The sequence below is a fragment of the Manacus candei genome, unplaced genomic scaffold (genome assembly GCF_025592945.1).
Source record: "Manacus candei isolate 608988 ecotype Guabito, Panama unplaced genomic scaffold, ASM2559294v1 h1tg000034l, whole genome shotgun sequence".
Taxonomy (NCBI): Eukaryota; Metazoa; Chordata; class Aves; order Passeriformes; family Pipridae; genus Manacus; species Manacus candei.
This window is the reverse complement of record NW_026138082.1, coordinates 10,682,579-10,696,790: the sequence shown is the minus strand read 5'-3', so window position 1 is coordinate 10,696,790 and position 14,212 is coordinate 10,682,579. Positions and strand designations below refer to the sequence as shown.

At 41.5% G+C, this 14,212-nt stretch overlaps 1 protein-coding gene across 2 annotated transcripts; it reads right to left on the bottom strand.

Annotated features, from left to right (window-relative positions):
* Window positions 1-3,479: 3,479 nt before the first annotated feature.
* Window positions 3,480-14,170, bottom strand: ZUP1 (zinc finger containing ubiquitin peptidase 1). 2 transcript variants are annotated; one of them, XM_051792208.1, is made up of 9 exons: window positions 13,782-14,170; window positions 10,653-10,769; window positions 9,599-9,708; window positions 8,703-8,871; window positions 7,027-7,215; window positions 6,671-6,839; window positions 5,882-6,033; window positions 5,325-5,545; window positions 3,480-4,147 (listed from the first exon to the last, which is right to left on the bottom strand). In XM_051792208.1, the coding sequence occupies exons 1-9, from the start codon at window positions 14,065-14,067 to the stop codon at window positions 4,100-4,102; spliced, it is 1,461 nt and encodes a 486-aa protein (XP_051648168.1). In that variant the 5' UTR covers window positions 14,068-14,170; the 3' UTR covers window positions 3,480-4,099. The 2 variants fall into 2 exon arrangements, with proteins under 2 accessions (XP_051648168.1, XP_051648169.1); XM_051792209.1 differs by lacking the exon at window positions 5,325-5,545.
* Window positions 14,171-14,212: the final 42 nt, after the last annotated feature.

Below are 14,212 nucleotides of genomic sequence, written 5' to 3'. Positions count from 1 at the left end.
AATCCATGGGCAAGCCATTCTATGGAGCTGAGCCATGAACAGGTTAAGTCATGGTAGTGAGTCAATTAATATATAAGGAAGGACATACTCATTGACAGCTGTTTACAAAAGTGTGCTATTCTTGGAAGAGAAAAGCAGATCAAAGTCCTTCTGTCACTTTCTGCACAAAAGCATTTAACCAAATGTTAGGGTCTTGCAAATAGATCCAAACAGGATTTTGTTGTTTCTATGAGGCAACTATTTGCAAAGAAGATAAAAAGTTCAGATTCTGAAAACTCAGGGGAGTCTGACAATACGAGCAGTTATTTTATTTAGCATTGAGCCCAAGCAGATTCATTCTCTCTCTCAGGGTGTCATGGTTTGAGATAGTCCCAAAATCCAATCCCCTAACTCCATTCCCCCCTCCCACATCTCAACCTAATGTGAGATGGGTTTTTCCAGACAAAACACACCAGACTCAAAGTGGGGGAAAGGGAAATATATTACAATGACTGTACAAATAAATACCATATCACATTATACACATGATCACAAACTATCTCTACCATGACATATAGTATTTACAATGATCAGATCTCTTCTCCCCTCCAAATAAAAGTCCAGGAGGGAAAGAAGGACAGATCCCTTCCAGTCTTTAAGCAGCAGCATCTTCTGAGGCAGCAGTCTGTCTTCTTCACTTGCATGCAGCAGCTGATAGCTGGCTTTCTGCCAGCATCCACGAGGGAGGTATTCAAGCCCCCTCGGCCCCATCGCCTCCAACCGAGGGGTCTTCCGTGGGCTTCGTAACCCCAGACAAGGTCGTATCACCATGTCATATCACGAAGACACAGGGGGGTCTTCGTGACGGTCTGGTATCTCCAGGAGACTCAGCTCCTTGCAGGGCCTCTGTGCCCTGTCTCTCAGGCTGCCACCGTGGTAGCAGTGCAAGGGGGGGAGCCAAGGTCAACTCCCCCCACATTCCTCTGGCCGTCCCGGTCCAGCTCCGGGACGCTCTGAGCTTCTCAGCTCCTCTCTCTCTCTGGTGCTGCTGTACTCCAAGGCTCCTCTAAAATAGGAGTCCATCTACTCCTCCTTTTTCGGAGGTCTCAAAGGAGTTTTGGGGGGGGTTGGTACAGTCTTACCCCCAGAACTCTGTCTCTCAGCTGCTGGTTCTCTTTCTCCCGGCTCTCCTTCCAGGAGTCCTTTCTCTGGTGCTGCATGTTGCTTCTGCTGCTCCTTCAGTTCAGGTTCTTATCTCTGGCTCTCTGCCACCGTTTCTCTGGTCAGTGCCGGCTGCTGCTCTGTGCCCATGGAGAAAACATCTCCCGGCATAACTACAGGCACCTAGCCCAGCTTCATGCTGTTCCAGGTCCCTGCAGCCCCCCCCCAGCCAGGGGCTGGGAGGCCCCAAAGGGCCCAAGGGGCTCAGAGCCCCTTCCTCGTGGCTCTACAACATGGCCACCTCTCCAGCAACAACCAAAACTACAACTCATCTCTTCCGGTGAGCTTGTGATATGTTTACATTTCTGCAGGAGCGCCCATTGGGCAGAACTTCAAAACTTCCAGGGGTTTCCACCCCTTGGGGTCTACCACTTAATTTAGCCTCTGGGGGAAAACAAGATTCAAACCACGACACAGGGCAAACTTTAGTAGTGATTCAGGTTAAGTTCTGTGTCTCAGTAGGGTTATTTTAATGTTTTGTTACCACACTGGTCTACTCTGGCCTCCAATCGGGAGGTCTGGAGACACACCATCTATAATGCTGCTGCTTCCTTTGAGAACATATGAAGGATCACTCTCAAGGAGAAAAGACAATGCAGAAAGAATTGTGTCTTGCCAATACCACCTAAGGAGTCTTTCTGCTGTGCCTTTTGCAACCGGACGTGTCTATCTGTCATTGGCCTTTTTAGCCACCAGCGCGCTTGTAGCAAATGTGGGTAGAGCCCTTCCCAAATCTTAGTTCGCGAAGCCCAGCCATGATGATACGTGATACATGGTTACCACACTGCTTTCTTTCCCATGATGGTCAGTTCATGTTTGAACTTTGCCCCATTACCCTGTTCCAGCTGCAATTCTCTGAAAAGGCTGTTGTTTGTTACACCGTGATTGTCTTGGTTGGTCAGACCTTTACATGGCATTCCTGAGGTCAAGCTGAAACAAGTAAGACACCAAGAACTTGACCTTAATAAATCTAATTAGCCTTGTGTTGCTCTGACACTCCCGGAGTGCTTGTTAAAAAGAAACCAAAAAAACAATCAAACAAAAAACCCCACAACAAAACAAAAACCAAACCCAAAATCTATTGAGATCTTGGCATAAGGTCATATTTACAAAAGGAATCAAATATCTCAAATGGTTGGTTGGTGTCCAGGTGGTGCCAGGAATCATTGCTACAAGAGCCCTTACAGAGGTACCTTTGGCTCCATCAAGTAAGGCCCCCACTCTTCTGCTCACCTATCACCTGGCTGCCCCATGGTGATAACGTAGGAATAAAATGGCACATACAAGGCAGAACAAGGAAGTATTTTGAATTTGGCACATTACAGCTTTCCACTGAAACACCAGCTCAACTGCAAAAGCCAAGAGCGGGTACTACAATTCTTGCTTCTTCAGCTTACACATCTGGGCACAGTGTCACACTGGTAAAGAGCAAGCCTGGGCTGGAATTAGCAGAGCCTGAGCGAGGAACAAACTCAGTCCCAATTCCAGGCAGGTGCAGGAACAGTGCAGAAGAGATTGAAGCACATCTACAAGAGGTTAAATGATTGTGTGGCTGCAAAACTTCACATGACATAAGGACACATGCCACATAGACCAGGGCTGATATGGGAGCTGATGTCCCTAGTGTCAGCCCCTGTCCTGTCCTAAGTATTTAAACCTTTTACAGCTTATAGGCCACTTCTACATACCTACTCAAATGAATGCATTTTCATGAATTTTTTTTACCTTCATGCATATTTCAGAAAAATCAGTGATTTATGGGTTGTAATATCTTTACATGCTCACATGTTTCACTACTTCCAAAAATTGCCAGAGTACATGAGAGTACATGAGAGAAACAGGTTAATGGAAAGGCTCTTACATCTCTAAGGGTTAACAGAGAAAAGAGTCTAAATGAAAGGGATGTATCTAAGGTCCAGTTCCAACAACTGGATGCTACAGCATGATTCAGTTGCTTAAGCAAAGATACACAGTGCTATCTGCAACACACTCAACCATCCCTCCCAGCCTCCAGCTGCCCTCTTGGAGAGGCTTGGCTCTTTCAACCAGAGCAGCATGTCTTAGATACACTAAGGTGCCCCTAACACCCAAGATACTTGTTTCAGCAGATAGCTCCACAGTCTCTTTAACTGCACAGGGTTAACAGCATTAACCCTGTGCAGTTCATGTCCTTTTGAGATGCCTTTGAGTCCTAGGGGATATACATTATAAAATATACACAAAAATAGAAATTAAAAAAAGGATGAAATTAAAGAAACACTTTTAAAAACATATTTATTTTATTTATTCATGGTACAAAAGAAATATTATCTTCCTGCATCCCAAAGATTGTCTTGTGTGGCATCTAAAGCACGAGCACTCTACTCTGGACAGCGCTTTCTTAGACCTCACAGCCAATGCCAACACTGATCCACCTCTGTGTTCATGTTTACAGGTGATACCTCTAGAGAAACCAGCTAACTGAAAAGAAGTTCAGTAGTAAACTAATCCCTGGTGTAACAGACTGTACTGTGGAGAAACAGAGGACTGGTCACAGAGGACGCATAATTACATTTACAGACATAAACCATGACCAGGAACTCCAATAAACTAGTTCCATAGTATCTTTACCCACTGCTTATTAACAGTGCATAGTTCGATACAAGACAGTAGGTGTTGCTCATTTAAGCAACTAAGAAAATAACACATTTTCTAGTACAACAAAGACTCTAATACTTCAGAGTTAGTTATATCAGGACGGCAGAGTTTTGACTGAACACCAAAACTACAGGTTTACTCCAGTGTTGTGCTTCTCCAGAGCCCCCAAGCATTATAGAGACATTGTTGAGTTAGGGTCACAGTCCACAAGTTTAATGATTTGCATCCAATAAATTCCATAAACAGGCAATAAAAGTATCCTTTAAGGAATCTTCTGTGATGTTAAGACCTGAGAAGCACGGCAGCGAGCCTAAAAATAGGTGAGGAGAGAGGGAAAGAGAATAATTTAATGAACAAAACCACTTTAGACAGCTTTTTCCAAATTAGTAGTGTAGTAAGCTTAATGAGTATAAGGGGTTATATTTCATTTTAATTAAATGGGAGGTTTCAAGATAACATTTTAAACAACTGATATTTTTAAATATAAATCAAATCTTTGAAAAGAAGAAAAAAAAAAAAGTACCATACTAAAGACAACAAACCCACCCCTTCCCAATCTTTTTAAAGCTTTTGTCAGTAGCAGGAGAGGACAGCCACATTTCACTAGTATTTCTGACATGTTCAGGGCCAGAAAACTCTTAAGATAATAAGTCATTTCAACATACATATGTTAAATGCAGTTGAGCAAGTAATTCAGTCACCAGTTATTTAACAGCTTAAATGAAAGTCTGTCCTGAAGTTTGAATGTAAGGCACCACAGAATTGGAACAGGGGTCCTCAGAATCAATTTGTTAGTATAGGGAAGAGAAAGCTTAAGAAACAAAAACTACATCTGACAATCAGCTGAAAACTTCTAAGGTCTTAAAAAAGCTAAAATGCCCAAAGCCAAACACATGGAAAGGGTTTATAAAAATTTCAACAACTCAAACTTTTAAGTTTCTCAGACGTGTGTTTTAAATATATGAAGTTCTAAATACTTGTAGAATGCACTAGTTGTAGTGTCCAAGCTGAGGAGACATTGGATGGTTAGGTCTCAGTCTCTGTGCACCTTGTTCTTCAACTATCAAAGGCTGATAGACACCACATAGCTTTACAAAATTGCAATAAAAACCTCTGAACACATTTTGCACTATGAATCTTTGTAAGTAACTTTAATGGTCACAATTAGTTATTTAGGAGAAAACATTATAAGAAAATGAAAAGTTAAAAAAGCACCTAATTTACATCCACAAACAGCTGCAAGCTTCATACAAGATTTAGAAGTTGTCAGTTGCAGCAAGGTGGCATTCATATATATGTAAAACCTTTTTGGTTTTAATATCCTGGGATTATATAAGCAGAAAGTAGCAGAGAACAAGAACAGGGAAAGTGAAGAAATGAAAAAAATCCATCATGCAACCATATGTGAATGTGCATTTGAGTGTTAAAGAAGAACTGCACATTGTCTTAAATGTTCTTAGACTGAAACTATTTTCTGAAATACATACAGCTTTCTCTTCCAAAGATAGCACCCCATCTACAGCCACTATCTGGTACTGCTTTTCTTTTAGGCTACCCATAAATTTCCGAAGTAGTTTGAGATTAGTTCCATCACTGTTCTGTTTCAGCAGTTTCTGCATTTCTTGGGAAGAACATCCTGGGTCAAACAGTAGCAAACATAAGCTTTTGTTTTTCTTCTCTTCTATTCCAACAACAGTACGACTATGACCTAATATCAAAATAGAGTTTCAGTATTTTAAAAACATATAAATCCCATTTACTTCCTTGTAGCACACTACTGATTTTCAGATCACGGAAGGCATTACTTTTTAATTAAATTTAATAATAGTTATAAGTAAAGAGTACATGTCAAAAAGTTGAGATCCCAATCACATTCAGTTCTTCCATTCAATAAAAATACAAACTTTAATGTTGCTCTCGCTAAATACAAAATAAAGCCATGCCTTCAATTCAATGAGGAAGGATTACAAAATGCTGCTCTGAATTACAGCAGATATCAAGAGAGATAGAGAACAGTAAGAAACCAGCATATAGAGATACTGACCTTGATGCTGCAAGTAGATGGGTGGTTTGGAAGTACACACCACCTTTGCGCCACCTCCATTATCTGTAGAATAGTAATGCAAAATCCACTCAAATAAACGAGGGTGTGTACCCATAGGACCAGTTGGTTTGTGAAAGTCAATGATTTGGCATCTACAAAACACAGAGAATGAAAACAACAATAAAATTTCAAGCAGGTTGTTTGTTAAAAAAAAAAAATAAAAATTCACCTCTCCTCCCTTCCTCTGGCACCAAGAATGTTTTATAAATACAGCAATTCAAGGCATCAAGTGGTCCTTACCACCTTTTTTTTAATACAGGAGTAGGGGACACATAATTACAAGGCAATGCAATATATACTGTTCCAAACTAGAAAATTTACTACATAACAAAGAAGTGTTCTACTCTGTTCTGTCCAACAAGAAGTTGTGAAGCTTGCAAAAATTAATGTTTGATTTTTTGTATGTGATACACATAGAGAATCCAATTAAAAGATACAGAAAGCAGCTGAAATTCAGATTCTTCTTGAGAAGAGACTTTTAGAGAAATTAAGCTTTCAAACACTGTTTGAATTTATGCATATGTGGCATAATTTTGCACCAAGTCTCAATGATATAAGCAGTTAGTGGGTTTATGTACCTCCGTAAGTAGTTATACAGTTTCATGCTGCACTAAATCAGATCTGTTTACAGACTGGTTAAAGTCACTAGGGTAGCTTTGTCATTATGCACATGAATTCTAACCTTTAAAGGTCTAGCACTTAAAAATAATAACAAAAACCAATATTTACTTCATCCTGAGACTGGTTAACAGTGAATAAATTTCACATGCTCCTATCCATGCTTTGGAGCCATGTAATCTGTTGTTGAAGTGAGATGCCCCATGAGGATCAAAACCTTCTCTCCAGGCATCTTCAATCATGGACTGAATCTTTGGTATACTAGGAATTAGTGTAGTATCTGGAACAGAAAAGCTTTTGAATTGTTGTTACAGTTATTGAAATAGTCTATTAATTAAAAATATTCAGCTTCTTTTATAAGAGGCAGTTGATGTTACAAAGACTCATTTACATTGCACGACTTGCAAAACATCAGTCAGCAGGTTGTCATCCCAGGTATGTGAAACAAACTGCATTTTGTTTAATACCTGTCAAGCAGTCTCTATACAAACTGTTCTGTAACAGTGAGGAGAGGAGCATTTGGAAGTTCCTGTACCCACAACCCCAGCCTCTGTCGCCCAAGGATGAGTGGAAGTGATCTACTCCTGCTGAAAGCCATACATGCCTCACATCTTTGTTCTCATTCTGATAGTACTTGCACAATGCTTCAATGACTCCTAAAAGAAGATAAAAGATAAAGTTTATCTGTAAAATGAACTATGAAATTTGCCAGAAGATTCTTTGTCCAACTTGGAAAATATACATATTAATACAATTTATTTTAAAACTTCTAAATGACCCTATGTTACACTTGGAACCCAAATCACAAAACCAGTGGACATTGCACCTACTTAATTTCAATGGTCTTTATTTTGATGAATTTATGTACTATGAAGCTTTCAAAATGAAATCTATTTTTTCATTGTTGCTACACAATTTTAAATTAAACAGCTTGGACTACATTATAAACTGTGATAGCCACAGGAACTATTACAATGATATAGAAAAAGCATGTCACCAATAAAGTATTCCTATGCCCCTGCCACCCCCAGTACAACATCCTCCTAAAAACATGGCAACACTTTTTATTCCCCACAACTTATTTTTCCAGGAGAAACAAAGAGGGAAAAAAAAGGGAATGGCACAGAACTCGAGAATTACTGTAAATATTTTAAAATAATCCACTTGCAGGATATTCCAAATCCTCCTTTGTTACATGAAGGAACATACTTGGGAATGCTCTCTTCAATCTGTGCATGTAAATTCTCAAAAGCCCTTTTTTGCCACGCTATTGTGAAGACAATTATTCCATAGTCATCACAGATTATTTTCTGAATACCTCTCTGAAATCCATATCAGTACCAAGAATGAAAACTTTAAATGTGTTACTTCCATGCAATATATTTAATAGAAGAAATTTTATTTCACCTGTCAAGAACCAAATGGATATTTTGTGAGCTATTGCCATTAGCAATAAGCTAAAAGACCTTTGAACTGTGGTCTTGGAAAGGAAAGACAATGGACTCTTTTAAAAAGGACACAGAAATCCACCTGCATTGTATTTTTTTACCAACTACAAAACATCTAAAAGAGGACGTATCAAGTAGGTATCTATTCCTCCCAGTCCTTTCCCGGACTTTGTAATCAGATGTGTAATCAGGACACTATGCTTACCTGCAACAAGCTTACATGAAATTACAACTAATTGAAACACAAGATAAAAAGCTACTGTAACTTTGAAATGCTACACTAGATTAGGAACCAATGAGTACTAAGTAGCAAACAAGCATACAGTCAGGGGCAACCAACTTGTAATAAAACAGTCACATCTTTTGATACATACTGTATTTGTGGCCTTAACCAGACAGCTTGGTCCCAAGGTTCCACGGGAAAAAAAAAAAAAGAAAAAAAAGGAGGCAAAAAAGCCTACAGTTCAGAATACAAATTAGAAATAAACTAAACTAATAAGGAAATTAAAACTTAATGTATTTATTTAGTCCTCACCAGGACTCCAATGGTATAGGTTGATCTAGAAAATAAGAATTAGAACTAGGATGCAACCAATACTAAACAACCAATTACATGTTTTGTTGAAGGCCACTTTGGTCACTACAACTTAAGTCTAGAAAATAAAGTCTTAGTTGTATAATTTCAGCGTTTTTACCTGAGGTCTTTGTTTTCCCGTCATCTATACCAAAAGCCAAACTTTCCATCATGTCAGCTTTTCTCTTGTGATATTCAAAGGGTTGCATCCTTCCTCTATCAACTTCTCTTTCCATATTCTTTAGAAATTGCTGCTTGTAGCCACCAGAATTATCCAAGCCATACTGTCTCTGTTAGGGATGGAATGTGCATGATTTAAATCACAATTTTAAAATTCACCTGTTGTGCACACAGCTTTTCAAAATCACTGTCACTAACTTTGAAAAACAGACATAAAAACTTCAGAATTATAATTTTAGAGCTGAAGGCCAAGCTTCATTCCTGAATATGAGCATGGGTCTACGAAAGCCACACCTGGAAGAGCATGCACATTCCGCTGCTCCCTCTTGGCAGAGCCACTGACACAGAGGCAGTCTGGCAAGGAGGTAGTGAGAGTGGGAAATGAGTTACCAGGGCTGTGAGGTGGGAGGCAGAGGGAAGCAGGACCTAGAGCAGGTGATGATATTCTGGAAGAGGACAGCCAGGATGCTCAGGGTCTTTGCAATCTGACAGGGAACATGCTCCATGCTGCACAGCAAGGCAGAGCACTAGAGCTGGGTGGAGCATAGGCAGCAGGTGCGCTGGTGAGAGCACTGTGGCATGCACAGGGAGCACCCAGCCCCATCTTAAGCCAGCACCACTCAAAGCAGTAAAGCTAAAGTCCAGCACCTGTGCCATAATCAGGGTTTCCAAAAGCATGCATTTGCTTCCAACCCACTCCAGGACCATCACCTCAACACAGACTGGTGACTTGCACAGGTCTGACTTGGTTTGGCCATTTCAGGACATTACAATTCCAAGATACTCAGTTTCTAATGGCACAACTGTTAAGTTTCCCATTTAGAAACAATAGCGTACCTGCAGCTTTTTAAATTCTTCCCTCTCTCGCTTCTCTTCTTCTGATCTCTGCCATTTGTCTTCTTCAGTCTGGAGCTGCTGAGCCAGTTCTAAATCTCTTATACATCCACCTATCCCAGAATAACATTCCAAAGAGAGGTGACTTGATCAGAAGGTTAATAATGCTTTGATGGATCACTTATTTAAGTTTTAAAGATTCATTTCTAAGCAGACATATGTAAACGGAACTAGGCATTAATTTCAGGAAATGCATCCTAAATTATTTTGACCTATTAGCAACAAACACTGAACAGCAATGACTGCATTCAGTCTGCTAAGACTTAGACTCTTGACTTGGACAGAGTTTATGTGGTTACTGGAGCAATTACTTGGCAAATAATGTATGTACCTCTACCACTAAGAAGACAGCTTTTGTTTATTATGTTTCACTTCATTGTTAGCAAGAAGTCCCAGTTTCTTGAATACCACACACTTATTTAGCTTCTAGAACCATTGCCAGCAGTCTTATAAGGAAGTGACAAAACCAAACTTAGGATCAGAGAACTGGACAGGGAATCTCTAGGATTATGTTAGCCATGTTAATAAATAAAATTCATTTTGATTCCTTTACTTTAACAATATGACTAGTGAATCAGCACGAGCATTTACAGAAAAGAATCGAGGAAAAAAGTTTTCATAAGCTATAAATTTTCAGCAGAACGTACCACTGTAAATTTGATTTATAAAAACCTTCTACAGAGCTAGAAAAAGAAATATATAATACTGCTGTCTTTAAAATATTTTTGCTTTAAGTTTTACTTTTGGCTAACATGCAGTTCATTTACTCAACAAACATGTATAGACAAAGATTTCTTTTAGCATGTGCAATTAAGTAGAGCACTTGGGCAAGTGATAGGACCTGCTGTTAACTATGTTAACTTCATAATATATGTGTCTCATTCTCTTTTTAAATACAGAAATATTTATATTAAATTTTGCATGAGATTCTATTCTCCAACATACAAATACTTGTAAATGCTTTCAAGTATTATCAAGCCCGTATCCTTTCAGGTACCTTCTGAAAAGCTGTGTTCCTCTAAGTGCAAATTCACATGTTCTTCAAGAATCTGAATGTCTGTACAGGTAAGACCACACATAGGACATTCATATAGCTGTTCATCATTTCCAGTGTCTGAAAAAAAATGCAGTTCCTTGATTAATGCAATTCCTGGGGTTTTTTGTGAGAATCACCCCCCTAACTGATATATAGTCTACACATTACCATTGAAATTCTCCAGTGAAAGGCAGCAAATTCTAAACAGCTGTTACTCTCTTAACCACTTAAGAATTTGTATCTAAGTACACAAAAATTTGAAGACATTTTTTCCTTCTTTCCATTACATTTTACCCCATTTAACTTACAGATCATAATTTGCTATGATATTTGTATTAAAAAATGCTTAGTCTTAAATATCAAACCCCTAATAAAAAGATCTGTTCTGCTAACAGAACACTTGCTTACAAAAACTTAATATTCACGTGATAACATTTGATGGGCTGAAAGAATAAAATAAAATGTGCTGTCATTCTTACTTTGTTGGTCTTCCTGCATCTCCTTAAATAAATATTCTTTCTGCAGTTTTAGTAGTATTACTGAGAGTACCACATAGGATAAGTAAAGTTCAAATGGATTTCTGGAGATCATCTAGTCCCTCATTGCAGAGTCAAATTTAAACAGGTTAAGTTACATGGGTCTTTTCCAGTCAGTTTTTAAATTTCAAGGATGGATACTCCACACATTTCCCAAGCAACATATTCCAGTGTTTGACCACTCTCACAGTAGAAAAATAAGTGTTCTTGCATTTAAATGGCATTCTTTTGACTTTTTGATTTGTGGCCACTGCCTGTTGTCCTATTACCAAGATCCACATTCGAATGCCCGACTCCATCTTTACTGCTCTCCTTTTGAGTCCCTAGATTTTACTTGCACCTTCCTAGGCTCACAAAACACAAGAATTAATATTCTGTGGTAGCTGTTTCTGGAAAGCATTTGTCCAGGCTAAATATTCATGATGGGCTGGAAGGAAACTTGGTGGTATAGTAACCTAAATTCACCAGGAGCATTTTACATAACCCTGCAAACATAGAGTTTTCTTAAACGTACTATGTACATAAAAAAACAAAACATCCATAATAAAACCACTTTAAAGCGGAAATTACCACTCAGGCAACTTAGTTATTTATTTAAGTTTCACATTATTTGCACAGAAGAAAGATGTTCTTCAATGCTAAGACCTGGGGGTTTTTTTGGTTAAAAATAACATTTTAATCACAGATTGTGCAGTGAGGTTGATTATATTGCCACATTCTGCATCCTAATCATCTGTAATGGGTTTCTGTGGCTAGGTTTTGCTAGTGGGGAGAGCTACAGGGGTGGCTTCTGTTAGAAGTTGCTAGAAGCTTCCCCTGTCTTACGGATCCAATGCCAGCCAGCTCCAGAACAGGCTTCCTCCTCCTGGCCAAGGCCAAGCCAACTAAGAGTGATAGTAACGCCTCCGTTATAACATATTTAAGAACAGAAAGGTATTGCACAGCAAGAATTCCAGGCAGGGAAGAGCAGAGTGAGAACATGGGAACAACAGTGCAGACACCAAGGTCAATGCAGAAGGAGGAGGAGGAGAGCTCCAGGTGCTGGAGCTGAGGCCCCTGCAGCCCGTGGAGGACCATCGGGGTGCAGAGACCCACCTGCAGCCCATGGAGAAGCCCATGCTGGAGCAGGTGGATATCCAAAGGAGGCTGTGACCCCGTGGGAGGCCCAAGATGGAGTAGGGTCCTGCCAGAAACCTGAGAGGAGAGGGAAGCTCACGTTGGAGTAGGTTTTTCCTGGGTAGGACTTGTGGCCTCTGTGGGGGACCCACACCAGTACAGCTCATTCTTGAAGGACTGCACCCTATGGAGAAGTGACCTACAGGACAGCAGTTTGGGAAGAACTCTTGCCTGTGGGATGAACTCATGCTGGAGAGGTCCATCAAGGACTATCTCCTATGGGAGGGACCCTACAGGAGCAGGGGAAGGACTCCTCTGAGCAGCAGTAGGCACAAAAACTGACCATAACCCCCATTCTCCATCCCCCTGCACTGCTGTGGGGAAGGAAGAGAACATGGAAAGAAGGAGGGGTGCGGGGAAGGCGTTTTTAAGATTATTTTACTTCTCATTCTTTTGCTCTGACCCTGTTAGCAATAAATTCAATTAATATCCCCACTCTGAGTCTGTTTTGCCCATGACAGTGATCAGTAAGTGACCTCTCCCCGCTCTTATCTCGACTCATGAATCCTTCGTGGGTTTTTTTCCTCTCCTCTGTCCAGTGGCAGAGGGCAGTGAGAGAGCAGCTGTAGTGAGTACCTGGTGTCCAGCCAGGGTCAAGCTCCTACATCATCATTTTTTAAATCTTTTTAGTATATACAGTTCATTTCATCATGAATATTAGTCTTCTAAGGGAATTACCCACTAGCAAAGATGCCATCAGTAAGTTTCTGAAATAGCTACCAGCAACTTAGACAATTAGTCAAATAAAATTCTGATCATGACTAAAATAAAATAACAGTATTTAAATATGCAACTATTTCCCTTAATCCAACTTTATCCTCGAGAATATCTCTGTCTAAACCAATATTTAGCACTTCAGAATACTTCGGTGCTGGATCTTTTCCAAGCCTCTACTTCAAAGTCAAAAACTTCCTTTCCCTAACACCTAATGCAACCACTTTATGGGATCCCGTCAAAGACGACTCTTAAAGAGGCAAAGCCAAACCTTTACAACCAAATATATGCCAAATAGATAAAAAACCCCCTCCCCACCACACAAGAGGTTTACGATTTCCTTTCACTGACACGGCATACTGGGATCACACAACACCCTGCGGGCTCGCCTGCACTGGCGTTTGAAGTTCAGCTCCGGAGCAGATCTCTCAAGTGACGCCCCTCCCGCCTTCCGTTACTCACTTCTCCTTTCCAAGGGACTTTTCCCCACCGCCCTCAGTCGCTGCCCCGTGTTTGCACCCAGAGGCGGCCTCGGAGCTCTCTGGGATGGGACCACAGAGGAGGAGGCACTCAGGGAGCATCCTAGTGCGACGCGCTCATCCCGGGCCGGTTCCCCGCTCCCCAACCCCCACGGGGAGAACGCCCCTCCCTCACCGCCGCTCACCCGTGCCTGGGGCGCCCAGCAGGTGCCCGTGCCGCTCCCGGACGTGCTCTTCCAGCTCCCGCCCCGCCGCCTCCCCGCAGAGCGGACACTCGAGCGGTGCCCCAGGGCGGGAGGAGCCCGGAGGCCCCGACTCCGGGTGGGCCTTCTCCAAATGCCGGCGGAGCTCGTCGCAGCCCGGGGCGGCGGCGGCGAGGCAGAGCGGGCAGCGGGGCTGGCATAAGGGTAGGCGCCGCCGCGCCGCCGCCTCCGCGGGCAGCGCCTGCCCGCACACATCGCACAGCACCATCGCGCCTACACAGGCACCGCGAACACCGCGCGCCGGCTGCCTCCCAGTGTGTCCAGCCTAATCTAGTCCAGTCCAGCTCCGCCCCGCCCCGCCCCGCCTTGCCTTGCCCTACCCAACTCTGCCCTGCCCTGCCCTGCCCGCGCTC